At 33.4% G+C, this 26716-nt stretch overlaps 7 protein-coding genes across 9 annotated transcripts; 1 reads left to right on the forward strand and 6 right to left on the reverse strand.

The window, feature by feature from the left end:
- Positions 1 to 6771: 6771 nt before the first annotated feature.
- On the reverse strand, positions 6772 to 8554 carry LOC125600720. Its single transcript, XM_048773307.1, has 2 exons — positions 7996 to 8554; positions 6772 to 7554 (listed from the first exon to the last, which is right to left on the reverse strand). Exons 1-2 carry the CDS (start codon positions 8464 to 8466, stop codon positions 6946 to 6948), a joined length of 1080 nt encoding a protein of 359 aa, XP_048629264.1. The 5' UTR covers positions 8467 to 8554; the 3' UTR covers positions 6772 to 6945.
- A 4796-nt stretch (positions 8555 to 13350) lies between these two features.
- Positions 13351 to 15230, reverse strand: LOC106399221. The gene is made up of 2 exons (XM_048773308.1): positions 14477 to 15230; positions 13351 to 14126 (listed from the first exon to the last, which is right to left on the reverse strand). The coding sequence occupies exons 1-2, from the start codon at positions 14945 to 14947 to the stop codon at positions 13515 to 13517; spliced, it is 1083 nt and encodes a 360-aa protein (XP_048629265.1). The 5' UTR covers positions 14948 to 15230; the 3' UTR covers positions 13351 to 13514.
- Positions 15231 to 16751: 1521 nt separating this feature from the next.
- Positions 16752 to 18394, forward strand: LOC106424082 (PWWP domain-containing protein 5). Its single transcript, XM_022697753.2, has 2 exons — positions 16752 to 16817; positions 16872 to 18394. The coding sequence occupies exon 2, from the start codon at positions 16883 to 16885 to the stop codon at positions 18263 to 18265; it is 1383 nt and encodes a 460-aa protein (XP_022553474.2). The 5' UTR covers positions 16752 to 16817; positions 16872 to 16882; the 3' UTR covers positions 18266 to 18394.
- Positions 18395 to 18445: 51 nt separating this feature from the next.
- On the reverse strand, positions 18446 to 19575 carry LOC106424083 (40S ribosomal protein S23-2). Its single transcript, XM_013864827.3, has 4 exons — positions 19446 to 19575; positions 19046 to 19201; positions 18847 to 18973; positions 18446 to 18749 (listed from the first exon to the last, which is right to left on the reverse strand). Exons 1-4 carry the CDS (start codon positions 19448 to 19450, stop codon positions 18609 to 18611), a joined length of 429 nt encoding a protein of 142 aa, XP_013720281.1. The 5' UTR covers positions 19451 to 19575; the 3' UTR covers positions 18446 to 18608.
- A 196-nt stretch (positions 19576 to 19771) lies between these two features.
- Positions 19772 to 20909, reverse strand: LOC106424084 (mitochondrial import inner membrane translocase subunit TIM14-3). 2 transcript variants are annotated; one of them, XM_013864828.3, is made up of 3 exons: positions 20612 to 20909; positions 20332 to 20510; positions 19772 to 20075 (listed from the first exon to the last, which is right to left on the reverse strand). In XM_013864828.3, exons 1-3 carry the CDS (start codon positions 20612 to 20614, stop codon positions 19919 to 19921), a joined length of 339 nt encoding a protein of 112 aa, XP_013720282.1. In that variant the 5' UTR covers positions 20615 to 20909; the 3' UTR covers positions 19772 to 19918. The 2 variants fall into 2 exon arrangements, with proteins under 2 accessions (XP_013720282.1, XP_048629269.1); XM_048773312.1 differs by lacking the exon at positions 20612 to 20909 and having other exon boundaries at positions 20332 to 20558.
- Positions 20910 to 21121: 212 nt separating this feature from the next.
- Positions 21122 to 23512, reverse strand: LOC106424046 (protein IQ-DOMAIN 2). Of its 2 annotated transcripts, none has more exons than XM_013864784.3 (6): positions 23259 to 23512; positions 22978 to 23054; positions 22565 to 22888; positions 22219 to 22440; positions 22009 to 22128; positions 21122 to 21911 (listed from the first exon to the last, which is right to left on the reverse strand). In XM_013864784.3, exons 2-6 carry the CDS (start codon positions 23035 to 23037, stop codon positions 21297 to 21299), a joined length of 1341 nt encoding a protein of 446 aa, XP_013720238.2. In that variant the 5' UTR covers positions 23038 to 23054; positions 23259 to 23512; the 3' UTR covers positions 21122 to 21296. The 2 variants fall into 2 exon arrangements, with proteins under 2 accessions (XP_013720238.2, XP_048629267.1); XM_048773310.1 differs by having other exon boundaries at positions 22565 to 22885; positions 23259 to 23509.
- Positions 23513 to 23601: 89 nt separating this feature from the next.
- On the reverse strand, positions 23602 to 26694 carry BNAC02G03400D. Its single transcript, XM_048773311.1, has 6 exons — positions 26573 to 26694; positions 26242 to 26312; positions 25987 to 26133; positions 25838 to 25911; positions 25618 to 25754; positions 23602 to 24287 (listed from the first exon to the last, which is right to left on the reverse strand). The coding sequence occupies exons 2-5, from the start codon at positions 26290 to 26292 to the stop codon at positions 25619 to 25621; spliced, it is 408 nt and encodes a 135-aa protein (XP_048629268.1). The 5' UTR covers positions 26293 to 26312; positions 26573 to 26694; the 3' UTR covers positions 23602 to 24287; position 25618.
- Between the last annotated feature and the right edge of the window lie 22 nt (positions 26695 to 26716).

Raw genomic sequence — 26716 nt, forward strand, 5'->3', positions numbered from 1 at the left:
TAAAATCTAACTCCCATTTTGGAAATAGTATATAAATAAATAATTTCGAAGGAAGGAAGTTAAATTTGTATATTTCATGCATTATAGTCCACAAATTCATGCGATAAATATCATTAGACTTGTTCCTATCTCATTATGAGATTTGCATGTTTATCATATTTTATTAATTATTATAGCAATATTCATTAGAATGGTTGGTTGATAGGGTGGGCACCGAACAAATATTACTATCATTTCTAATATTTGTGATTTGCTTTGTATTTTATATATGATATTCTGATTCGATTTGATTCAGAAAATATAAATATTTAAGTCTTTCAGACATTCAATTTTTTTTAATATTTATGAATATCTCATTTATTTTATTTAATAAAAGTAAATTTTAAAAACAGTTTATACCAATTTGTTTTCAGAAGTATTTTTTACATAATATAAAAGAAAAAGTATCAATCACTAAAACTATATGTTTTGTATTTTTTTAATTTAATTATTATTTTTCCTAAAACATAAGATTTTTTTGTTTCTATTAATATTTTATATTCTTTCCTTAATTCAAAACTTTTATAAGTAAGTTTGTAAATAAAATTAATAAAATTATATGTTAAAAAATAATTATATAATTATTATTTTATATTTAATGTAGATATATATCTATATTTACAAACGTTTGAATGGAGTGGAGATATCCAATTCTAAAATTTTTAATATTTATGATTTATTCTGTTTTAACGGATATAAATTTTTAATATTTAGTCTACTAATTTTTGAATCAAAACGAATAACCAATGAAATTAAATTTAATCTATACTAATAAAAGGGACCTTTTGAGTCTCCATAGAGCGTCCACATCAGCAAAAAAACTTTTCCCGAAAGATGACACGTGGCATAAAATATAGTTTTACATTTTAATATTACTAATTTTCGAAAATTATAAATAATATGTAAACATACAGCATAAAAAATGGAAAAACTACATTAAACATATGTAAGATTATTATTTTTCACTTAAAAAAAAGACGGCTTATCTCCATAATGTAACATTACCGTTTTATGGCGTCCACATCAGCGGAAAAAATTTCTCCCAAAAGATGACATGTGGCATAAAATAAAGTTTTACATTTTAATATTACTTATTTTCGAAAATTGTAAAAATATGTAAACATACAGCATAAAAAATGAAAAAACAACATTAAACATATGTAAGATTATTATTTTTCACTTAAAAAAAAGATGGCTTATCTCCATAATGTAACATTACCGTTTTATAAAAAAACAAAAAAAATTATATATAATTTCGAAAATAATAAATATATGTAAAACATACAACATAAAAATGGAAATACTACATTAAACATATTTGTCTAAGTTCTTCTATTAAACATTGCCGTTTTACATTAAAAATGGAAAAATACATAAATATTTAAACATCTATCTTAAAATATAAAATATAGACATTAACTAAATATAAAGTATAAGAAAGAGAACTACTCAATATATATAAAAATAAATAATAAGTAAATATTATAAATATACGAATTATATATACAATAATAAGTAAATGCACAATTTTAAAAAAATGGAAAGAGTACATTAAATATTAAACATCTATCTTAAATGTAAAATATAGATATTAAGTAAATAGAAAGTATAAGAAAAAGAAATACACAACTTAAAAACAATGGAAAAAGTATATTAAAATTTAAACTTCTCATAAAAATGGAAAAACTACATTAAACATATGTAAGATTACCATTTTTCACTAAAAAAAAAGACGGCTTATCTCCATAATGTAACATTACTATTTTGTAAAAAACAAATTATATATAATTTCGAAAATAATAAATAATATGTAAACCTACAACATAAAAATTGAAATACTACATTAAACATATGTAAAATTACCATTTTACATTTAAAAATAACAATAATATGTAAAGATACAATATAAAAAAATGGAAAACTACATTAAATATAGAGAAAAAGACTAGGATAGCACCAAACCAAGTTTTTGTTCCCAAAGTAGCACTCAAGTCTCAAAGTCACGAAAATAAGTTTCATTAAAGAGGTAAATATACACTTATACCCCTTGGGTTAATTAATCCAAACCTTAGGGTTTAGAGTTAAGGGGTGGGATTTTGGAATTAGGGTTTAAAATTTTATAAAAAATAAATACTAAAATAAAAAATAAAAATTTAAAAAACAGTTTCAAAAAGTATTTTTAAATTATAAAAAGAAAATTTGAAAAAAAAATAAAAAAAATTTCGAAAAAAAAATTTCAAAAAATAAAAATAAAAATTTCGAATCTGAAAACATATAATCTGAAACTATAAAAAAATTTCTTTTTTTATTTTTTATTTTTATTTTATTTATTTTTATTTTTATTTATTTTTGTTTATTTATTTAATTTTAAACCAAGGGTATAAGGGATATTTTACTCTTTAATGAATGTTATTTTTGTGACTTTCTTCTTCTAGTGCTATTTTTGAGACATAAACTTCAAAAGGTGCTATTATTGACAATTGCCCTTAAATATATGTAAGATTACCATTGTTCACTAAAAAACGGTTTATCTTCATAATGTAACATTACCATTTTATAAAAAAAAAAAGACAAAAAACATAAATATAACTATTTGACTATTTGTCAAAGTTCTTCTATTAAACATTGCCATTTTACATTAAAAATGGAAAAATACGTAAAGATTTAAATATCTATCTTAAAATATAAAATATAGACATTAACTAAATATAAAGTATAAGAAAGAGAAATACTCAATATATAAAAAAATAAATAATAAGTAAATATTATAAATATATAAATATACGAATTATATATACAATAGTAAGTAAATGTACAATTTTTAAAAAATGGAAAGAGTACATTAAATATTAAACATCTATCTTAAAATGTAAAATATAGATATTAAGTAAATAGAAAATATAAGAAAAAGAAATACACAACTTAAAAACAATGGAAAAAGTATATTAAGATTTAAACATCTATATTAAAATGTAAAATATAGATATTATGCAAATAGAAAGTATAAGAAAGGGAAATACACAATTTAAAAAAATGGAAAAAGTACATTAGTATTTAAACATCTATCTTAAAATGTAAATCAATATTAAAATATAAAATTATTAGTAAATAGAAAGTATAAGAAATAGAAATACACAATATAAAGAAAAATAAATAATAAGTAAATATATAATATAATCTCGAAAGATGACACGTGGCATAAAATATAGTTTTACATTTAATATTATTATTTTCGAAAATTATAAAAAATATGTAAACATACAGCATAAAAAATAGAAAAACTACATTAAACATATGTAAGATTACTATTTTTAACTTAAAAAAAAAGACAGATTATCTCCATAATGTAACATTGCCGTTTTATAAAAAAACAAAAACATTATATATAATTTCGAAAATAATAAATATATGTAAAACATACACCATAAAAATGGAAATACTACATTAAACATATGTAAGATTACTATTTTACATTTTTATTTTAAGAAAATAATATGTAAACATACAACATAAAAAATGGAAAAACTACATTAAACATATGTAAGATTACCATTTTTCACTAAAAAAACGGCTTATCTCCATATAGTAACATTACTATTTTGTAAAAAAAAATTATATATAATTTCAAAAATAATAAATAATATGTAAACATACAACATAAAAAATGGAAATATTACATTAAACATATGCAAAATTACCATTTTACATTTAAAAATAACAATATTATATAAACATACAACATAAAAAAATGGAAAAACTACATTAAACATATGTAAGATTACCATTGTTCACTAAAAAACGGGTTATCTTCATAATGTAACATTACCATTTTATAAAAAAAAAAGAAAAAAAAAATAAATACAACTATTTGACTATTTGTCCAAGTTCTTCTATTAAACATTGCCGTTTTACATTAAAAATGGAAAAATACGTAAAAATTTAAACATCTATCTTAAAATATAAAATATAGACATTAACTAAATATAAAGTATAAGAAAGAGAAATACTCAATATATAGAAAAATAAATAATAAGTAAATATTATAAATATATAAATATACGAATTATATATACAATAATAAGTAAATGCACAATTTTTAAAAATGGAAATAGTACATTAAATATTAAACATCTATCTTAAAATGAAAAATATAGATATTAAGTAAATAGAAAGTATAAGAAAAGGAAATACACAATTTAAAAAAATGGAAAAAGTACATTAGTATTTAAACATCTATCTTAAAATGTAAATCAATTTTAAAATATAAAATTATTAGTAAATAGAAAGTATAACAAATAGAAATACACAATATAAAGAAAAGTAAATAATAAGTAAATATATAATATAAGTAAATACCAAATTTAAAAAATGGGGAATTACATTAAGATTTAAAAATATATTTTAAAATTTAAAATATAGATATTATGTAAATAGAAAGTATAACAAATGGAAATATACAATTTAAAAAAAATAGAAAACGTACATTAAGATTTAAACATCTATCTTAAAATGTAAAATATAGATATTAAGTAAATGAAAAGTACAAGAAATGGAAATACATATACACGAAAATAAATAATAAGTAAATAATGTAAATATATAATATATGAATTATATATGTAATAATAAGTAAATACACAATTTGTTTAAAAATGGAAAAAGATCATCAAGCATTAAACATCTATCTTAAAATGTAAAATATATAATATAAGTAAATACACAATTTAAAAAATGGAAAAAGTACATTAATATTTAAATATCTATTTTAAAATATAAAATATAGATATTACGTAAATAAAAATATATGAAATGGAAATAAACATTTTAAAAAATGAAAAAAGTACATTAAGATTTAAGCATATATCTTAAAATGTACTTCTATCTTAAAATGGTAGTAAATTATATAAAAATGGAAATACCACATTAAACAAAAAAAAATGTATAGTTTTTCATTAAGAAAGTCCCTATAAATCTCATTATTCTATCCACATCAACCTCACACTATTAAGGAAAATTTCAAAGCACTCGAGCAAAAAATGGTTTCACCATCAACTCTTGCCGTCCCAGAAACCTTTAATGACCTTGAATGAGATTTTTTTATAACAACAAACTTTTTGTTAGGTGGATTCATTGTTGGGAAACCCGCAACTTCCAAAAGCCAAACTTATTCATGGGAATTGAATTGCTTTTCATATACTCAAAGGTATTCTTACAAATTTAAATTAATCTAATCCATAATTTTATTGTTAATATTCATACTAATTCTTTCATGATCAAACAATTTCAGTTAATAACCATTCAAGCGTTTATCCCGAAACACTTCTTTCCTCGCCGAATCAGGTATTGGTTCATGTTGGTTTAGTATTGTTTTTGGTTTACTAACCGGTTTAGGATGGTCCTATTGTAAATATAATTTAAGTTGGTTTAGCATATATTATGTTTAAAATAACTTAAATTAAATAATAATAATATTATGCTTAAAATATAATTTTAGAGAGCTTTCAAATATAGTTTACAGAACATTATAGGTGATGAATTTAATTTATTAAATTCGTTTATTACTTAAAACTAAGTTTTTTAAAAAACATATTGAGTTATAAATATCAATGATGGATTGGTGAGTATAACATGAAGACAAAAATATAAATATCTGATTTTCAAGATAAGAAATTCAGCTTTTATTCAGATACTAAATATATAATATTTTAAATTATTTTTTTAAAAATATACATAATTTATATATATAGATTAATCTTCCAAACTTAAACTATTATATTATATATGAATAATTGTTTTAAATAAAAATAATTTCTGATTTAAAATAAAAATAAAAACAACAAATTGTTATTTTCAAACAATGGATGTAATTTACATTATACTATCATTTAACAAGTATTAGATACATTTTGATATATCATTATTTTCTATTTCCAGAACACAATAAATTGTTAAACATCAATATCATCTACGTTAAGTATACGAACAACACAAATTCAAACATCACAAAAAATATTTACATAACCATTATAATACAATAATTTAATCAAAAAATACAATTAAAAAAATTAAAAAGAATAGTTATATACTTAATATTTGAAAATAAAAGATATTTTTGCTAAAATTGTACTTACCTGGCCAAGGAGATCGACTATCTTTTTACGGATCGATCGAATGTTGAGCATGTGGTTGGTCCGAAAATACACTGCAGTTTAATAAAATCTCTAAAACATTTATTCCAACACTCAAAAGATAGTTTTGCTAAATATGATAACTAGATAGCCAATAAAATTACAAAAAAATATTTAAATAGTAAAAAATATGTTAATTTAACGTGTTAAAATTTAAAAATAAATTTTAATTATGACATGCATTTAACATTTATATAAATATATATCATAGCTTAAATATAAATAATTTAACAATTTAAATTAGAAAAAATATAAATCCCGGGCGTAGCCCGGGTTAATCCCTAGTATGATAAAATGCCCTCGTTGCAACGACATTTTAGGTATTTTTAAATCATTCCATCTTTACCTTGTCTACTTGTTCTTTGTCGTCTCCTCTATCTATTCCATATTAATGCGACCTTTTCTTTTCTTTTTTGGAAAAGACATTTTCTTTTCTTCTTCTAGCCACACAGGTTACATCAAATATAATAAAACTATTAAAGAATATGGTTTCTTTTTATATATGAATTTATTTTGATCAATCTTTTTATATATGAATAACAAGTGTTTTTCAAGATAAAATACATATTCAGAAATTAATATATCATTTACAAGATACCACAAAATCAATACTCAAAACCTTATTATAATAGTGGCATCTTCGACTTGCTTTAAAATAAACAACAATTATTTCATTTTTAAAACTATACATTCAAAACAAAGTGTAATGCCACTGATATTAATGAGTAACATTTTTTGGCAATGCAACAATAGACTTGGTATCTCCGAAAGTAGATGGGACGACAATCACAACCCCTTTTGAGATAGACCCAACCCAACATGAATTACCTTCAAGTTTGTCCTCAAACCCTAAACTCACATCAAGTACTACTCCAACATCTGTTTCCTCCAAATTTCCACCACAGTCGCAATCGCTAATCATTTGGTGTCTCGTGTGAATCTCTACCTTAACACCTTCACGTTCAGTAGTACTGTTTTTGTCACCAACTTGTTCCTTGTTGAACAAGAAAACATCCACACTCGCGGTTTCGCGGTTTTTAACTGCTTTTCTCATGCAGACTGGTAATATTTTTGAGCATGTTTTGGCTCGGGAAACAAAGGGTTCACTGCGGTCAAGAACCGAGGCTGACCTAGGAAGTTCAATGATGATATTGTTTCTTATGTCTGGTGGGAGACAGAAGATTGGTGTGAGTGTGGTCTTTGAATGAGCCAAAGATATTTGGATTTGAGCCCATTTGGTCAAGAAATCTGTCTCAAGGAGGAGATCAGCTATTAGGATGCTGCAGCTTATCCCAACTGAGTATCCACCACTCTCAAAATTAGTCACCTAACAACAAATTTTACAAATATAAAATAAAAACAACATAAATATTGCACGTCCTGAATCTTAGTTTTAATAACAACTTTCACTACACTATAAATTTTGTTGGAAAAACCTACAATATTGATTTCAATTAATTTCAGTTGACATAAATTTAAGTAACAGGTTCTCTATACCAAAAAGAAAGAAACAAGATAGTTCTTCTTTGTTTTTAAATTTGATGGACGTTTTAGAGTCTATGCCCAACTCTTCAATGTTCGATTAGTATTGTCTAATTTCCGAAAGCAAAGTCCGCATGGATTTGGTTTTTGGGCTCTTTCTTAAAAGACTTCTTATTAGTTGGAGTTCTTTGTTTGCATATACTAGATATTATTTGTCTAAACTTCCAATGTGAATTTTGTTTGTATTCCCAACAAAATTAAAAAAATATAGTTAAAGACTAGTTACCTGAACATAGAACAATGGAGAGAACTGAGGATTAACTTCATCAATGTCTCTCCAGAAGATAGTCTCTGCTTCAGCTCTGCGTTTGTCTTTCTTCACCATTTCAAAAAACTCCGGCAAACTCGCTGGAAACCTAGCCTCAACCATCCTAACGCCACTGTCGTTGGCCACCACCTCCAGACCATCTTCCTCTCCTGTCGTCCTCCTCCTCCGCCGCAGTCTACCACAAATCATCGGCTGCTCAGTCAAGGCTCTCCCTAACGACTCCTTTATCCACCCGGCGACTAACCACCCTCTCTCGCCACTATCACATGCATCCTTGTAATACGTAAGTATGTTTAGTGTTCGCCGGAATATTCCAGCTCCAACGGGATCTCCAACGGATATGGAGCGAACTTCACGGTGTTGCGTGACTTCCACCGGAACGACGCTCTGTACTGCGACGACCATTGATTTGGAGACAACGGTTTCCATGTTTGGCTATAGTTTGTGAAGTTGGCTTTAGAGTTCTCTGCTACTTATAGGAACATAAAGTTACTAACGATTAAAAAACAAATTAAAAACAAATGAAGAAGAGGCTATAAGAAACGTGCTTTAATTATATTTCATCATCGTTATTGAAAACGGGACCAACGGTAAGATGAACATCGCAAAAGACATTTAATTTGAGACAACTTTTTCATTAGTTGAAACTGTCTAATGTTTCCTCTATCCCTATCTTCTTCTGAGTTTGATTAAAAAAGTAAACATGGTCATTGAACTTAGTCAAGATTAGCAGCTGAGTGCAGTAAAGTAAAGTAGTAGTACTAGACTAGTAGTAACATTTAATTAATCAAACCGATATATGGTTGTAAACATGCAATAAACCTATTGTATTCAATATAAGGATGGAATGTTTTAGCTAAAACATCTTATATTATGGTCGAGGGAGTAATTATGTAACACTATTAATATGTTAACCATATACTTATTTTATCATCCAGTTTCACATTAGTTCTTTAATTTTCGACCATGTGTCGTGCATGTGTTAAAGATTAGGTAATGTGACGTTCTCACTGCATTCTGCATTTTATCAGTATAGCCGGCACACATTCTTTACTGCATATTCTTAACATTTCACGTACGCACGGGTTTCACGTGCTTCGGAAAGATGTTCGATCCATGCAAAAACATAATGAAAAGATAGAAAATGCCTAATTTGTTCTTAACAACATTACTATACGTTTTTAGATAACGTTAATGTCTAGTAGTACGTTAAGTAGGTTCAGTTTAAAAAAAAATACATGCATGCAGTCAGTATCGTATCATAATGGTTCACAATGTAGACACTTCCATAAGAAAAAGAGTGTTCAGCGTCCACCCACAATTTGTGTTATTGTGAGACTGCCCCGCTAAATTTGAACCTCATAAATTAAACACATGATTTATCATTTACGTGTGTACGCACAGTAGCTATCTTATAATCTAAATTCGAAGCTTTGACTTATACTCACAATAAATCCTCAGTACATTAGCAATAACCGCTTAATTATGTCATCCAGCACATAGCAATCGCGACATTGTTAGTCATTAATTGCATATTAATTTACTACTCTTTGCGCGAGATGCTTTAGGTGGTTCCAACACTTTCTCGCAACTACAACAAGGTCTCAACTGTGCTCAAGATAAATGGATGTCCAACAATTTTTTTTCGGGCCAAGAATATACAATCTGCCTCTCAAAACCATTGTTTTGATTCTCACTAGTCATGGAATCTTTCACCATTCTAAAACAGCTTGCTTGTAAAATGCAAATAGTAGCTTTTGATCACGTACTAAGTCTAAGAGTGATGGATCTCAAAATCCACTCTAGTAGTAGCTTTTGGTCACGTACACGGACTATGTTCTCGCTCCCAAGTTTGCTAATGATATGGTACGTAAATAGTTTCAGCTTTGTGAACAAGGCACTTTCTTATAATTAAGTTTCCTGGTTCCTGCACATTGTTGTGGATAGGTAAATTTGGATAATTACCTCGAGGAGTATGTAAAGGTTACTGTCAATGCCACAGTGTGTACAGGGATCCAAAAACAAGTGGAAGCGTTTCGGTCTGGATTTCACAAAGTACGTAGCTTTCTCTTTAGCTACTTTTTTCCAATATAGATTTTTAGGTTTTCTTAAATCATTCCTTTTGTTATTACACGCTTTCAGGTTATTCCTACTCGTGTTTCTCCTTGTGTTTCTGCTTTTTTTAATTGTCTGTGTATTGCAGGAAAATATGAAGGAGAAACTGATTTATGCCATAACTGAAGGACAAGGTTCTTTCCATCTCTCTTAGGGCATCATTATTGGTAGGACTAATCCTTGAGTCCTTAGATTATTTAATTAGTATTTTGATGTTAAGAGTTTTAGTTAAGGACAAACTTAAAAATGTAGATTATTGGTAGGACTTTTGTAGAGTCCTTAGATTATTTTATTAGTATTTTGAAGTTAGTAAATTAATTAAGTATTTTAATTTTATTACATAAAATAGTAAACATATTACATTAAAATAAAACACATTACATTGAAATTGAAAACATACTAAAAAAGCGAATTTTATCACATTTTTACTAAATTTGTAGATTGCGCAAACAAACAATTTTATTGAAGATCTCCAAATTTATCCCATATATTTTCTATCAAATCTTCTTTTAATTGTTGATGAATGTGTGGATCCCGAACTTCTTTGCGACGAGCAATTCTATTGCCGTGTTTTGTAGTATTTTTAACGGCAAAAGTGGAATCCTCATCTTGAAATTCCTCTAGAGTATGTGAATCTCGTTCATCTTCGACGATCATATTATGGAGAATGACACATGCTCTCATAATATTTCCTATTTTACTTTTATCCCATAAATTAGATGGATTTTTAACAACGGCAAACCTTGCTTGGAGGACCCCAAACGCACGCTCAACATCTTTTCGGACGGCTTCTTGGTATTTAGCAAATAACGAATTTTTTGGACCCTGTGGCAGTCGGATAGATTGAATAAAAGTCGCCCAATTTGGATAAATACCATCCGTCAGATAGTAAGCCAACTGGTACTCCCTTCCGTTCACATAGAAGTTAACTTCCGGAGCTATTCCGTTAATAATGTCATCAAAAACAGGTGATCGATCAAGAATATTAAGATCGTTCATAGTACCTGGAGCTCCAAAAAAAGCATGCCATATCCAAAGATCATACGAAGCAACCGCCTCCAACACAATTGTTGGTTTTCCGGTTCCTCGTGAATACATTCCTTTCCAAGCGGTGGGGCAATTCTTCCACTCCCAGTGCATACAGTCGATGCTGCCCACCATCCCGGGGAATCCACGTTGTTCTCCCACATAGAGTAGTCTTTGAAGATCCTCTTGTGTGGGACGTCTGAGGTATTCATTCCCAAACAAGTGGATTATTCCGGCGGTAAATTGGTGTAAACATTTTCGTGCAGTTGTTTCACCAAGTCGGACATATTCGTCAATGCCATCAGCCCCACCCCCATACGCCAATTGACGAATTGCTGCGGTACATTTTTGGAGCGGTGATAGACCAGACCTTCCGGCTGCATCTTCTGTTGGTTGAAAATACTCTACTTCTGTAGAGAGACGATGCACAATACGCAAGAACAAGGGCTTGTTCATTCGGAACCGTCGCCGGAATAAATTGTGCGGGTATGTCGGAGTGTCGCTAAAATAATCATTCCAGAGCTTGTTGTGGCCTTCTTCCCGGTTTCTCTCAATAAAAATACGTTTTTTTCGCTCTTTTGGTTCAGGAATAAAATCGAGATTTTCAAAGATATCCTCAAAAATAGAATCAAATTCATCATCATCACCGTTGTGGTAATGATAATGTGAAGAAGAAGCCATTTAAATGTTGCAAATGAGAGAAAATGTTATGAGCGTGAGGAGAAGTGCAAATTTAAGTGGGAGAAGAAGGATGTTACTTATAGGGAGACAGTGAAGAAAAAAACAAAGCATGTGACTTTGGAGTTGCTATTCTCAACCCCCCGTGATACTTATTACTTTGGTGAAGAAAGAAACAAAGCATGTGACTTTAGAGTGTAATGTTTTCTGACATCCCCTGTTGGGAACGGTGGAGAAAGAGGTCGAGAGACGGATCGGGAGAGAGAGGAAACGTCGGGAGATGGAGACGGAGAGATAGATCGGCCGAGAGAGGGAACGGCGGAGAAAGAGGTCGAGAGACGGAACGGCTGAGACAGATTTTGGGAGAGGGAACAGGGTGAGACCGAGATCGCCGTTGAGAGAGAGAAGGGAGAGGATGAGAATGACTCGACTCCCCTGTTCCAACCCTAGACGCACACTCCCTCCCGCGATGACACGTGCCGTTAAGGACGGACACAAAAACTTCTTAACTAACATACGTTTTCTTCTTTTTAATTTCATTTTGATTTATTTTTTCGGTTTAATTCGGTAAGGACGCGGTTTGGGACGCCGATAATGATGCTCTTAAGAAGCGGTAGGAGGGAAGAGAAGAGTGGATTGTTTAAAAGACAACAAGAGGGAGGCTCTTCTTTCACATGGCTTTAATCAGTAGAAGTACAAAAAGAAAAACTTTTTTCTTTTGGACGTGATGGGTACATTATTTTTTTAAATAATATTTATATAAATAAATAATTTCCAAAAGTAATGAGGAAAGTGATAGATAGTCACAACTTCACATGGCTGTTTTCTCCAACCATAGATTTGTACATTTCATGCATACTCCACAAGTTCATGCGATAAATATCGTTAGAGTTGTTCCTATCTCATTATAGCAGTATTCATTAGAATGGTTGCAACGTCATTTCCGTTTAGTTACGTAATCATTAAATCATTCCATCTTTCCCCTTTTCCACTTGTTCTTTGTCGTTTCGTCTATCTACTTTCCATATGAGAATGCGACCTTTTCTTTTCTTCTTCTAGCCAAACAGGTTACATCAAATATAATAAAATATTAAAGATTATGTTACTTTTATATAAATAAACAAGTGTTGACAGCATTACAGTTGGTATGATCTAAAGGTTTGCGAAGAGTTTGGTTCGAGACTGATTGTAAAAGCTTGGTGAATATCATTAATATGCAGACTCCTTCCATATATAGAGTTAGGTAACATGCTTGATGATATCCGATACTGGATGGCGAAGGTACCTGAATGTTCGTTGGCATTTGAGTATAGAGAGAAGAATCAAGCTCCTGATTGTCTAGCCCAAAGAGCAAGGCAACACCCATGTTATCAATATTTCAATGTATGTATGCATGGTTGATTCCTTAATTTGTATTTCCCTTATATTTAATTTAATAAAGTTAAGTTGTCAAAATAATAATAATAATAACAATCAGTGTTTTGCAAGATAAGATACACATTCAGAAATTCAAATATCATTCACAAGATACCACAAATCAAATACTCAAAGCCTTATTATAATAGCTAGTGGTATCTTCGACTTACTTAAAAATAAACAACAATTATTCAAATTTTTCGAAACCATACAATAAAAAATAAAGAGTCATGCCTCTGATGTTAATGAGTAACTTTTTTTGGCAATGCAACAATAGATTTGGTATCTCCGGAAGTAGATGGGACGACAAACACAACCCCTTTTGAGATAGACCCAACCCAACATGAATTGCCTTCAAGTTTGTCTTCAAACGCTAAACTCACATCAAGTACTCCAATATCTATCTCCTCCAAATCGCCACCACAAACGCAATCGCTAATCACTTGGTGTCCCGTGTGAATCTCTACCTTCATACCTTCACGTTCAGTAGTGTTATTACCGTTTTCGTCACCGCATTTTTCCTTGTGGAACAAGAATACATCAGCACTAGCTGTTTGGCCGTTTGGAACGGTTTTTTTCATACATGCTGGTGATATTTTTGAGCATGTTTTGGCCTGGAAAAGAAGGGGTTCACTGCGGTCGAGAACCGAGGCTGACCTAGGAAGTTCATTGAGGAAGTTGTTTCTTTTGGCTGGTGGGAGGTAGAAGATTGGTTTGAGTGTGGTCTTTGAATGAGCTAAAGAGCTTTGGATTTTAGCCCATTTGGTTAAAAAATCCGTCTCAAGGAGGAGATCAGCTATTAGGATGCTGCAGCTTATCCCAATTGAGTATCCACCACTCTCAAAATTAGTCACCTATCAACCATATTTACAAATATAAAAGAAAAACTCAAATATTATATAAACACTCTCTTTCTTTTGTCAGCGCTCATGGTCATATTTATATAAGAACTCATGACCATAGTTATATAAAAACAATTTTGACCAAAAAAAAAAGTTATATAAAAACAATATATAATTATGCAAAAACTTTGCAAGTCCAAGAATCTTTGTTTTAATATATACAAACAAATTCTAATTGATTTTGTTGACAAAAACTACAATATTGATTGTAAATTGTTTTCAGTTAATTAAAATAAATAGACAAATATACTTATTTCTCTCTATATCTACAAAAAGAAAGAAAAGATTTAAAGATTGGTTACCTGAACATAGAACAGTGGACAGAACTGAGGATCAACTTCATCAATGTCTCTCCAGAAGACAGTCTCTGCTTCAGCTCTGCTCTTGTCTCTCTTCACCATTTCAAAAAATTCCGGCAAACTCGCCGGAAATATCGCCTCAACCATCCTAACGCCACTGTCGTTGGCCACCACCTCCAAACCATCTTCCTCTCCCTTCGTCGTCCTCCTCCGCCGCAGTCTGCCACAAAGCATCGGCTGCTCCGTCAAGGCTCTCCCTAACGACTCCTTTATCCACCCGGCGACTAACCACCCTCTCTCACCACTAGCACCCGCGTCCTTGTAATACGTAACTATGTTTAGTGTTCGCCGGAAAATTCCAGCTCCGACGGGATCTCCGACGGATATGGGGCGGACTTCACGGTGTTGTGTGACTTCCACCGGCATGACGCTCTGTACTCCGGCGATCATTGATTTGGAGACTGTGGTTTCCATGTTTGCCTCTAGTTTGTGAAGGTTGCTTTAGATCGTTTCTACCCACTTATAGGAACATAAAGTTGCTAACGATTATAAAACAAATTAAAAAAGAAACTATAAGAGATGTGTTTTAATTACATTTCATCAAGGAAGTTGAAAACCAACGGTAAGATGAATATTGTAAAGAGAAATACATACTTATTTAATTTGAGACGACTTGCATTAATTGAAACTGTCTACATGTTTTACTTTATTCACTTTCTTCTTCTGGGTTTGCTTAAAAGTAAACTTGGAGTTTCAATGTGTATCATTGACCTTAGTCAAGATGCACTGTTGGGGCAGTAAAGTAAACTACTAGTAGTAACATTTAATTTATCAAACCATAAATATGGTTGTAAACATGCAACTAATTAATGGACCTCTGGTATTCAATACGACTATAGCACATAAATGTTAGCAAAACAAAAAAACCAGCACATAATTACGTAACACTATTAATACGTTAACAGTATACTTATTTGCTCTGCATAGTTTAGCCGACACACATTTTTTTTTAATTATAATTTCTTAACTTTTCACGCACGCCTCGGACTTCATGTGCTTCAAAAAGATGTTCGATCCACACAAAAACATAATGATAAGATAGAAAATGACTAATTTGTACTTAACAATTAAGTTTTTAGATATCGTTAATGTATAGTAATACGTTAAGTAGGTTTATATTTATATAGTTAACTAAGGTCTAAGAATTAATCATGCAAGCAGTCATTATCGTATCATAATGGTTGACAATGTAGACACTTCCATAAGAAAAAGAGTGCTCAACGTCCACCTAACAATTTGTGTTATTGTGAGACTGCCCCGCTTGAATTTGAACGTCATAAATTAAACACATGGTTTCCGTGTACGCAGAGTAATTTTGTACATGCAATAAATCCTCACATTGTCCTTCAGCACATGCAATCGCGACATTGTTAGCCATTGCATATTACTCTTGGCACGATTTGCTAGAGGTGGTTTAAACACTTTCTCACAACAGCAACAAGGTCTCAGCTGTGCCCAAAATTATTTCTAGCAACTCTGGTTCCAAACAAGAATACTCACTATGTCTCTAAGAACCATAGCATTGATTCTCACTTGTTATGTAATCTTTCACCGTTCTGCAACAGTGAGTCCCGGATTAGTTGTTGCCGCAGCAGCTGGTTGCATGTTGTAGCTTTTACTCACATACTTAGACTAGTGTACTCTTCTTAATGTTTTTTTGAAGTCAAACCAAATTTGCTAACTTCAAGCTGCTAATTAACAAAAGAATCTGTGTGATGGAATTTTACCTTGTAAGTACCTAATTTTATATTTCACGACAATATGCCAATCAAATATATAACTGATGATTACAACCAATTTTCACAAAAAAATAATAATAAGTCCAATATTATAACATTAAAAAAAAAAAAGTCCAATATTATATTTTTAGAGTTATTCGAAGTCAATAATACTCCCACAAAACCCCTAAAAATTCACGAAAATATGGCGGTAAAATATAAATTTTTGGTAAATATGTTAATACTTATCGTCAATTTATATTAGATAATTTAAACTAATTATTCACACAAAATAAGTCAAAAATTTATTTTGGAACATACATATTGCTTTGATTTTAGAGTTATTTGTAGTCAATAGCCCACAAGAACCTTTTATCTACAAAACAAAAACACATATTTTATGAGACTTAACTCGGCCCAGTAATTAAGTGTTAAGAATTCAGGCCCATTAACTGAACTGTGCCACGTGGCCTTTCGCTAATAAAAAAAAGCTGAACTCTCATTTCATTTCAGGAGACGTCTTCACTCTCATCGCCGGAGAACTCTCGCCGTCACCGTCACCGGAGGTCTGCTCGCTTTTAATTTTTTCACTCTCTTTCCGCTCTTCTTCTGTTTTCTAGGGTTAATCGTAATGTCAACGGACTCAGAAGCTGACGTCAATGCGTCGACTTTCGAGAGCGGAGAGTCTGATTCCGAAAGTGAGAGCACAGGTATAGATGCAGACTCGCAAAGATCGAAACTTGAGAGTCTGAAGAAGCTATCTACTGATTCAGATTTGGTTTGGGGCAAAGTGAGCAGCTTTCCATGGTGGCCTGGCCAAGTCTTTCTCGACTCATCCGTTGCGTCCAAAAAGGCCAAGAAGCACTTCAAGAAAGGAGCTTTCTTGGTCGCCTACTTCGGAGACTGCAGTTTCGCTTGGAACGACGCATCCAAAATCAAGCCTTTCCATCGCCATTTCTCGCAGATGGTGGAGCAGAGCGACGCTCCTGAGTTTCGTAACGCTGTTGGTTGCGCTTTGGAAGAGGTCTCGAGGAGAGTGGAGTGCGGTTTGTCTTGCGGTTGTGTCACTGAGGAAGCTTATGAGAGAGTCGAGACTCAGAGGGTGATGAACGCTGGGATTAGAGAGGGGTCAAGGGTGAGATACGGTGGAGATGAGGTGTCGAGCGCTGGCCTTTTCGAACCTGCGAAGGTTGTTGAGTATATGAAGCGTTTAGCTTGCTTTCCGAGGTATGATGAGAGTGATGAGCTGGTGTTTGTGAGTAACCGAGCTCGGTTATTTGCGTTTCAGCAGTGGAGAAGCTGTATTAACTTTCCTAGGTATGAAACGTTTCTTAAGGATGTGTCTGATGCAAAGAGAGAAGAGAAGACTTTGTCAGATTGTATTGCAGACAAACGCGTTGGGAAGAAGCGTAAGGTTGAGTCTTTGGAATCAGGTAAGCCTGAGAAAAAGATCAAGAAGGTGACTGAACCATGTTTTTTAATGGGAGCTATCCCTTTGAGAATGGAAAGCGAGATGATGACTCATACACTAAGCCTAAAGAGAACACCTCAACCACTCAACTTGGAGCACTCAAATTATGAAGATTTTGAGAAGTTTTTAGAGGAAACGTGTTGCAGTAACCTCAACCAAGACTCGGAGAAGGCGAGTATTCCTAGTGATGTGAAAGAATCTTCAGAGCAGCCTGAGTCAGGCTCCAAAGAGCAAACCGGTGTCAAAGACTGTTCAGGAGATTCATCAGCAGCACCCAATGCATTGATCCTCAAGTTTGCTAGTTCAGGTTCCGTTCCATCCGAAGAGAAGCTGAACAGCATATTCAACCGTTACGGTCCCCTCAGAGAATCAGAGACTCGAGTCATGAAGAAAGGAAAGAAAGCTCGAGTGGTGTTCAGAAGAGGCGAAGACGCAGAGACTGCCTTCAGCAGCTCAGGGAAGTACAGCATCTTTGGACCTTCTCTTCTGAGTTACAGCCTCAAGTACGTTGGCCCCAAAGCTAAAGAGAGCAATATGATATAATAACCCAGTGAAACACATTGTAGGCAACAACTGTTTAGCGTCAAAGTTTAGTGGTTTATTAAGTTTAGGACAAAGCTAACTTTTTTGTAATGAAACGAGAAACTTGATAAACTAAACGGTCAATCTTAAGGCTTCAAAGCAAATTAAGCAGATGGACTAAGCGGTAAGACATAGAATAAGTGATTCAAAAACCAAATATAATATATAAGAACGGAAGCTGAACTCAAAGATTCATTAAGAAAATGTTTTAACACACCATTAGAACAGAAGAGAGTATTTTAAAAAAAAACTGAACTAGCAAAAAGTGATTATAACATCAAACTCAAAAGCTTTGCGGCATTGATTAAGATCTTGGCTTCTCCTTCTTCTCCTTGAATAGGGCCAAAAGTGAGACACCAGAAACCTTGACGACCTTGAACCTGACTCCGGGAATATCTCCCACAGCATGACCCTTACGACCAAACCCAGCGATCAACACCTCGTCCTGCTCACAACAGTAACAGAATAAAAGATTCAATATTCCGACAGAAGCTAATCAAAATGTTAAAATGATTTGGTTACAAGATTAGAAGAGACATTACATTTTCCTCAATGTAGTTCAAGCAACCATCGTTGGGGACAAAAGCGGCAATCTTCTTGCCGTTCTTGATGAGCTGAACTCTAGCACACTTACGGATAGCAGAGTTAGGCTGCTTAGCCTCAATACCACTGCACAATCAAACACATTTAATCATCAGCTATATATACTATAAACTCAAATTACTGTTTAATTGTCCTTACATTTTCTCAAGAACGATTCCTTTGGCGTGGGAGGAACCAGCAAAAGGCTTCTTCCACTCGTTACCCTGATGGGACTTCTTGTACTGTTTGTCAGCCCACCTCTGATTAATCCTAAGCCTTTTGAGCTTGCGCCCAGCTCCCATACCTCTTGTCTTACTGCCAACACATCATCACAAATATTTACCAAGCTTTCATTTGATAAGGTCCCACAATTAATGAGCATTCAATCTCAAATGTATAACTCATTCAACTTCGAGATCATAAGACAATAATTAAGTTCATCACAGAGATAACATCTATCAAAATGGACTCTAATATACTCAAAAGAGCGTAAAAAAAAACAAGAAAATCAAACTGAATAGAAACAGAAGAGGAAGAAGCTAAGAGAGGTGAAGCGTACCCCATGTTTGTCGATGGAAGGAGAGAGAGAGAGGATCAACAGCAAAGAGCTCTGCAAGGAAGAGGAGGTACTTTTAAAGCGGCTGCGAAAACCCTAAGCCTAGTAAAGCAAAGTGACTCTTAATATATATGTAAGGGATATGCGCGATACCTCAGCCCATTAATACAAAGGCCCATTACATCTTGGACTTTAAGATGCTTGTTGTCTGAAACGGACACGGTACATATATATATGGTCGCAAGAAAAGATATTTGATTGAGAATCATCCTTCCCAGACATAAATTTTATTTTAGATGAAATTTAACATTCTTTGGGTCTGTTATCAATTTCTCGATGTGTGAAAAAACACATAATCACATGTTTCTTTGGTACATAATAATGATATACAAACAAGAAATGGTAGAGCACAAAACCAGATGAAAAGAGAGTAGTTTCATTAGGTTTTGTTTGTAATAAACTCTCTCATATGAGAATCAAAAAGCAGAGCCAGAGTTATTGGATTTGCCAAGCATCATATCTTTGGCTTCATTGATCTTGGAAGCGAGATAATGACTACCTCCAGCGTCAGGGTGGTTTGCTACCATCACTCTCCTGTGAGCTTCTTTCACCTTCTCCGCCACAACTCTCTCCCTGTTATTATTGTAAAAAACACCACACACTATTAGGAGAGCAAATACAAGGTTGGTTTAATCTCAAGGGCCTTGAATGACTTATCAAAGTCTACTAAATCGAATGTTTTAAACTACAAAGCATAAACTCAAAGAGCAGAAAAGGGTTATTCACACCTAACTCTAGCTAGTATTAGCCTTGATGAAATCACAAGACCATATCAGTTTAAGGAGCAAAAAAAAATAAAGAAGATGAAGGAGGAGGATTAAGGACAGACCTAACTCCAAGAATGAGAGCAGCTTCTCGACGTGTCATGGAAGCTTGGAAACCACCTTCATAAAACCTGCGAATTCTAGGGATGGATGGCCTGGCCTTGAAGGCGTGCCAAGCAATTATACCATATCTACCAGCTAGAGCAGCTGCAGCTACAGCAGCACCTGCAACCATTGGCGTAGCCTGTTGTTGTAACCACAAGTACATATGCAAAACGTCAGATACCCAACAAAGGAACCCACGTCGCTTTGGAATAAAAGAGAACAAGTATAGCAAGGACTTACCATTTTTTTCAAGTTGTTAAGCAGATACAAAATCGGATTAAACGAACGATACTTTTCTTCAATTGAAGATTATCTCTATCAAAATTTGGAAAGCCGATGGGTTTAGGGTTCTTCAATAGAAACACGATGAAAAGAAAAAAAAAACAGAACAAAAAGGTCTTTGCCTCTTTTGTCTTAATTTTAGTACTTGTTTGCGTGGGGAAGAAGTCGGTTATGTGAATATTTCCAATTTTTTTAATCAGGTCGGTTAGGTGTGAATCAAAGTCAAATACCTTCTTCCTCTATCAGAGGATTCGTCAATTGATGTCATTTTTTCCTATGTCGTCAGTCAAATAACCTTAACTACAAATGTTTTTATGAAATTTTGGATTTGATTATTTACGACTAACACTAATATAAAAGTATACTACTATTAATTAAGATTACGCTTATACAATATAAATAAATCTCAAAAATTCAACAAAACAAACAAACAACATGAATTGAAAAGGTAACCTTATAGTTATATAAGTCGAATAATGAAATTTATTGTAGTATAAGAAAATAAATGACACGCGTTTACACTCTGCACAAATGAATTACCAAACTGAAAGTGAACGTATAACAAACATACAACCATTTCCGACAGATACATAAAGAGTGGAATCATAAATATTTTCTTTTAAAAAGACAATAATAAATTACCTCAGCTTCCTCCTCCGTTCGTGACAGTGACACCGCCACCCTCCACCTTAGGCGGAGCTGAGAACCGCCGTGGTTTAGGCAACGCAGGCGAAGCCGGATAAGAGAGGCGTTTCTTAGCCGTAAAGCCATCGTTCTCCTGCGTGGTACCACCGCTCGATGGGCTCTGCGGCTTGTTGACCCTGGCTCTAGCTGATTTAGTCGGAACCATATAGCTCGGGAGAGTCTGCGAGCCGGCGAGGCTCTCGTCGTCTCTCACCGATGAGCCAGCGATGCTGTGTCTACGGTTCCTCTCGGATAGGACCGAGATCGTGCTCTTGGCGTCGTCGTCGTTGGATTTTCGGGAGGATTGGTTTAGCCTCGAGGGAGTTGGAGGAGAGAAGAAACTGTTTTTGTTTCTTGGAGTGCCGCCGCCAGCTCTTGCGGATGATGGTGTGTTTGGTTGAGTTGAGTTGTTGCGGGTTATAGGTTTTGAGGCAGCGTTGTCGTTGTTTTGTTCGGAACTGTTGTCTAAGGGCCGACCAGCCATCCATCTCTCTAACCAGCTCCAACCCCATGTCGGATTGCTCGGATCCATGAACATTGGGTTTCCTGATTTAGAATTGTTCTTCCAGTTTTGCTGCAACATATGATCAACAGCACATCATTTAAACGAAGACAGTTTCAAACTCTAATGTTATGTGTTCACTTTTTAATTGCTATATTGATGAGATTACCTGATGAGTGTATGCATAAGCCAATGCCCTTTCCCTTCTCATCGTCGCCTCGTACTTGCTCAGCAACTTGGCTTCAACTTTTTCCTTTGATTGAATGCTATCATCCCAGTTGTCCCCGTTCTGAGAGCAGCAAATGAAAAAAAACAAAATCTATTAGCATAAAGTTTCCCATTTTCAGATAGAAAAGAAGAGACGAGTAAGTAGAGAGACCTTCAAGCCAGCAAGCTCTTTGGCATGCTTCTGAAGGAGTTGTTTCTGGCGAGCCTGATTCTCTTCAGACATTCTGATTCTCCTAGTACGGATCTGTGACTGCACACGCGAGAGAGTCTGCATACATTTTAAAGTATTTGCGGCTTGGCGTTTAACAACAGATCCTTCCATCAATAGCCTAAGCCTGACCAAACCCCTCATTGCCCGGAGTGCTCTTTTTGCCTGTATTATTACACAAGATAACGTTATATATACTCCTCAAATATAAAACTCAATCAATGGAACAGTAAAACATCCCGACGAATCCAGGCGGTTCAAGAGTGGAATTGTATAAGCAAAAACATACCAAATAGCCTCTGAATACAGTCTGAATCAAGATAGCAGCAGCTTCTTCGTTAGACTTTCCAGCAAACCGAGTAGGTGCAGCAGCACGAGGACGAACGACCACCTCAGGAGGAGCAGATGAAGATGGGGCTACAGGAACATCAATGGTCGTAGCATTCACAGCATCTGTCGAAGGAGGGGAAAGGTTCCTGTTCTGTTCAACAATCACTTCAGCTACTCTCACCTCAAGAGGAGGAGGAGCAGGAGGAGGAGAAGATTGCCTGGCTTGGTCAGGAGGGTTAGAGATCACACCATTTGGACTCTCCGGAGACTTGCGTTTTGACTTCTGAAAAACATCAAACATCAAATATGTCAACAGACACGAGAGAATATATGAATCTCGCAACAGTTTATAAAGTCCAAAACGTTTCATACCTTAGGATCAGGGCTGAAAGCTTTCTTAACGCTAGAAAACCACTTTGCCTTTTTCCCCATCTCTTCACTGTGTAATCCTTCACAGAGATTAAATAAAACTAAAATTATTTTCAAATAAATACTTAACCGAACCTAGTAGTGATCTCTAAATCTCTAAAATAAGCTTTTAAGTCAAACAAATTCAATATTATTATTGCCAGATCTCCGTTATCCATGAGCTAAATACTTCAATGAAACTCAGACAATTCAGCTCAGGAATCAAGAACAAAGAGGAATCGTACCTGCTAACACCAGATCTGATAGAAGAAGCAGAAGAAGAAGAGCTACAAAAGTCTTCAAGGTAAAACAACACTAGAGTCCACCCACCGCTTATCGGAGGAGAAGAAGAAGACGAAAAGGCGTAGTATAGAGAATCGGGTGAGTTTGGATCTTTGCTGAGGTGCCAAGATATCTTCTCGCCTTCTTCACATTCTCATTATTGCCAAGAGAGAGAGAAGAAAAGACAGATGGATTCAAAGCTGTGAGTAGAGTATTTGTGACGGTGTGTGTGTTTCTGCGTGAACCCACTTATTGGGCCGCTCTTTTGGGCCCCACTTGCCTTTCCTTTTACCTTCTTGGTCATTCATTACTTTTTTTTTTTATATATAGAAAACTTGTTGTGGTAATTTGATTAGTTTATGGAATCAAAAAGCTAATGATAAGTTTGATTCTTTACGTTTCATTAACTTCTCGATTTTGTTAACATTGCCTGTGATCAATTTTTATTTACCTTAAACTGAAACGATATTTAATGAAATTTAACAGAGAGAAACGACTTGTAATAAATTAAAGTTTATCTAGATATGGGTCATTTGTGGCCATCTGAGATTTAAATTATTAATAGCTTCACCCCAGTACGATTGGTCCTCCTCTACTTGAGCTAAAAAGGCTAATAAGCGAAATGGTTGAAAGTTTTTATTCGTCTTTTGTGTGGGGTAAAAGTTAAAGTATTAACACCTTCCTATCTTTTCGTCGGAATATAAATTTTTTTTTGTCGAACAACCACCGTTTTCTTGTTATATCATCGTTTATCTTAAACAAGTAAAGTAGAACCGACAAAACATGTGAACAAAAATATCCACCAATGATACAGCCTTTAATCATTTTAAATATGCTCTAATAAACCATTATATAACGTATATTTGATTCGGGATTTGATAAATCATGATAATAATTCGAACATTGTTCATTTGTTCACCATATCCTGTTTTATGGTCAGATCCTCCACACTTCTAAGTAAATTTTTCAGTGAAATATTTGTCACATAATACCTACATTCATGCAACAATACATATTTACCAACATATACACATCAAAAGCCATTTAGCAAATTTTATTATATTCTTTTCATTTTTTGGTCAACTATATATTTTCATTATATCTCGGATATACCATATATATTGACATACGATGAACTAGGATGATTGAAATATTATTTAAATTTGTCTAATGAATTAAGTATTACCTGCCTAAATCATTGACTTTTTAGAGATAATAACCCGAACAGGTTTCTTTATCAGTGGCCAGCTTGTATGAGTCTTCTTTATTAAGTTTTTTTTTATTAAGTCTTCTTATTAAGTTCGTTATTAACAAAACCGAAAATGCATTTTATAATATCTCATCACTCCAAGTGGCGTCTACCGTTAACAGAATTTTTAGTATATAATAAAATAAAGCTGTTTTCATATATAAATAAGTGAGAATTAGACGTTGGAGTTTAATAATTTCAACTAATTAAATGATTTATTGTCGTCCATCATATGGTAGTGGGTGTATATATGCATAAGATATGCTTCTGGTAATTTATAATATTAATAGGTGTCGCCAAAATTGGTAGTTAAGTTGGGATATGACATTTCACCTAATGATAATTATAGTTTCTAATATCTTTGTTACCGGGGAAAAGAGGAAATAATTCTCTTACGAAACTTATTTCTTTGATCTTAGAAACTCTCTTTCCCCGTCGGTCCATTTTGTTTTTTTGGTCTTTGCATTTTAGCAAGTGAATTAAATATCAACAAACTATATGTTTAAACCTTATTACTTTTAAACAGCTAGACAAAAAAAAAGTTTGGTAGCTAATGCATGGAATCAATTAAGAGGGTAACGGCCCTGACTATTTTTACATCGAACCGAAAATCGATTTGGCATTATATGCAAGTCAGTGGGTCATGCAAGCATAACCAGGGCCGTTAAGCGTGTCAATAGATAAGCCAGAGAGTTGGTAACGACCCGACATTACGTCTTGTCGTCATAACTCAACGTCTGAACATTTTATTTTATTCACATGAGTAGGTAGTTCATATGAATAGGTGGCTCCACAACCTTGGTGAAGTTATCCGTTTGGGAGAGTCGTCATCTTATATTAACCTCAAAATCTTACATAAAAAACAAAAAAAAACAACACGATTCTGGCTTTATTTGAGAAGGTTCATGACAAGATTGTTCTATGTGTTCCTTCAGGAAATGATATAGCTTTTAAATCGTTGCAAATCTAAATTTCCAACCAACCACATGTATATATGTTGGTCTAAGGCGATAGGTAATACGTTCTTAGTAATGACTGATTGTACTACTTCCTTTGTGGGTTTAGATGGTTACCTCAAGGCTCAATGTTAGGATTCTGAATGAGGAAGCGAGCGTTGTGTAAGAGGGAAGTAGTCTCCTCGTTCGATGCATCAAGCAAACGCAATTCCTTGATCTCCTCCTGCCATTTCTCAACATACTCCTTGTGTATCCTGTTCATATATGTCATGTGAGTGTGTAAACATCTCAATCATGTTACACACATAAAACATTATAGAGGCTTCTGTTATCTCACATGATCAAGCGCTCTTCAAATTCGTTACTGAGTTCCTTGAACATTGTCTTCCCTGTGTCTAGCAGATTAGAAACCTACAACAACAAGAAATGAGAAGAATCATCAGTGACGAACAAATCAAAATGCGTTTGTTGTTCATCAGAGCTTACAGTCTGAGTGAAGCTCTCAATCTTGTCGAGAATCTGAGCAATGTTAAGCTCCATCTCATCAGAAGCAACAAGTTTCGTCTCAGTTTCCTCATTCTCAGCTGCATCAAGGCTCATTCCATCTCTCGAATCTCCTTTCTCCTCTTCATCCTATCAAAATCCACGCCAAAACTTAAAAAAAAACAAAAAATCTAATCCACTACTACAGATCATCATCATCATCATCATCACGAGATCAATGGAAGATAGGAAACATACAGAAGGCTTCATGCGTTTATGAGATCCTCCGTTTCCTGCTTCCTCTTCCATTTTCAGCGATTTATCTAAACCTGCATTAAAAGTTGGGAACGACGATTCTCATAAATTTCGAATTTCCGATGCAAAAACGCACGGTTACACATCCCGATCAGATTTCGATTAGTGATTCTAAGCGATGTTCGTTAAGTGAAGCATCGCAAATGATTTTGGATTCGCAATACGAAACCGTACACGATTGATTACATCCCGATCAGCTAGATTCTTCTACAATACAACGGAAGCAGCTAGATCTAGATCTCTTCGAAGAGGATTAATAGAGAGGAAAACTTACGCGACGATGAAGGAGGGATTGTTCGGAAGGAACTAGAGAGAAGATGAAAGAGCGAGCGAGTGTGGAGACTGGGGAAGTAGCTGAGTGACGGCCAAGGAACGCCTTTAAATAAAGAGTTTTTTAATTAATATTTCGATTAATATT

Source organism: Brassica napus, unplaced genomic scaffold (assembly GCF_020379485.1).
Source record: "Brassica napus cultivar Da-Ae unplaced genomic scaffold, Da-Ae ScsIHWf_236;HRSCAF=403, whole genome shotgun sequence".
Taxonomy (NCBI): domain Eukaryota; kingdom Viridiplantae; phylum Streptophyta; class Magnoliopsida; order Brassicales; family Brassicaceae; genus Brassica; species Brassica napus.

What these genes read in the sequence shown, in the direction of transcription:
- LOC125600720 (XM_048773307.1), bottom strand. Translation starts at nt 8,466, where the DNA reads ATGGAAACCGTTGTCTCCAAATCAATGGTCGTCGCAGTACAGAGCGTC. An exon ending in CTCCATTGTTCTATGTTCAG is followed by an intron (nt 7,555 to 7,995) that starts GTAACTAGTCTT and finishes ATTTGTTGTTAG; the next exon opens with GTGACTAATTTTGAGAGTGG.
- LOC106399221 (XM_048773308.1), bottom strand. Translation starts at nt 14,947, where the DNA reads ATGGAAACCACAGTCTCCAAATCAATGATCGCCGGAGTACAGAGCGTC. An exon ending in GTCCACTGTTCTATGTTCAG is followed by an intron (nt 14,127 to 14,476) that starts GTAACCAATCTT and finishes TATGGTTGATAG; the next exon opens with GTGACTAATTTTGAGAGTGG.
- LOC106424082 (XM_022697753.2), top strand. Translation starts at nt 16,883, where the DNA reads ATGTCAACGGACTCAGAAGCTGACGTCAATGCGTCGACTTTCGAGAGC.
- LOC106424083 (XM_013864827.3), bottom strand. An exon ending in GGAATCGTTCTTGAGAAAAT is followed by an intron (nt 18,974 to 19,045) that starts GTAAGGACAATT and finishes TTGATTGTGCAG; the next exon opens with TGGTATTGAGGCTAAGCAGC. An exon ending in TGAACTACATTGAGGAAAAT is followed by an intron (nt 18,750 to 18,846) that starts GTAATGTCTCTT and finishes TGTTGTGAGCAG; the next exon opens with GACGAGGTGTTGATCGCTGG.
- LOC106424084 (XM_048773312.1), bottom strand. Translation starts at nt 20,534, where the DNA reads ATGTACTTGTGGTTACAACAACAGGCTACGCCAATGGTTGCAGGTGCT. An exon ending in GCTCTCATTCTTGGAGTTAG is followed by an intron (nt 20,076 to 20,331) that starts GTCTGTCCTTAA and finishes CAATAATAACAG; the next exon opens with GGAGAGAGTTGTGGCGGAGA.
- LOC106424046 (XM_013864784.3), bottom strand. Translation starts at nt 23,037, where the DNA reads ATGGGGAAAAAGGCAAAGTGGTTTTCTAGCGTTAAGAAAGCTTTCAGC. An exon ending in CTTTCAGCCCTGATCCTAAG is followed by an intron (nt 22,889 to 22,977) that starts GTATGAAACGTT and finishes GATGTTTTTCAG; the next exon opens with AAGTCAAAACGCAAGTCTCC. An exon ending in CTTATGCATACACTCATCAG is followed by an intron (nt 21,912 to 22,008) that starts GTAATCTCATCA and finishes CATATGTTGCAG; the next exon opens with CAAAACTGGAAGAACAATTC.
- BNAC02G03400D (XM_048773311.1), bottom strand. Translation starts at nt 26,292, where the DNA reads ATGGAAGAGGAAGCAGGAAACGGAGGATCTCATAAACGCATGAAGCCT. An exon ending in ATAAACGCATGAAGCCTTCT is followed by an intron (nt 26,134 to 26,241) that starts GTATGTTTCCTA and finishes GGATTTTGATAG; the next exon opens with GATGAAGAGGAGAAAGGAGA. An exon ending in TTTGAAGAGCGCTTGATCAT is followed by an intron (nt 25,755 to 25,837) that starts GTGAGATAACAG and finishes ATATATGAACAG; the next exon opens with GATACACAAGGAGTATGTTG.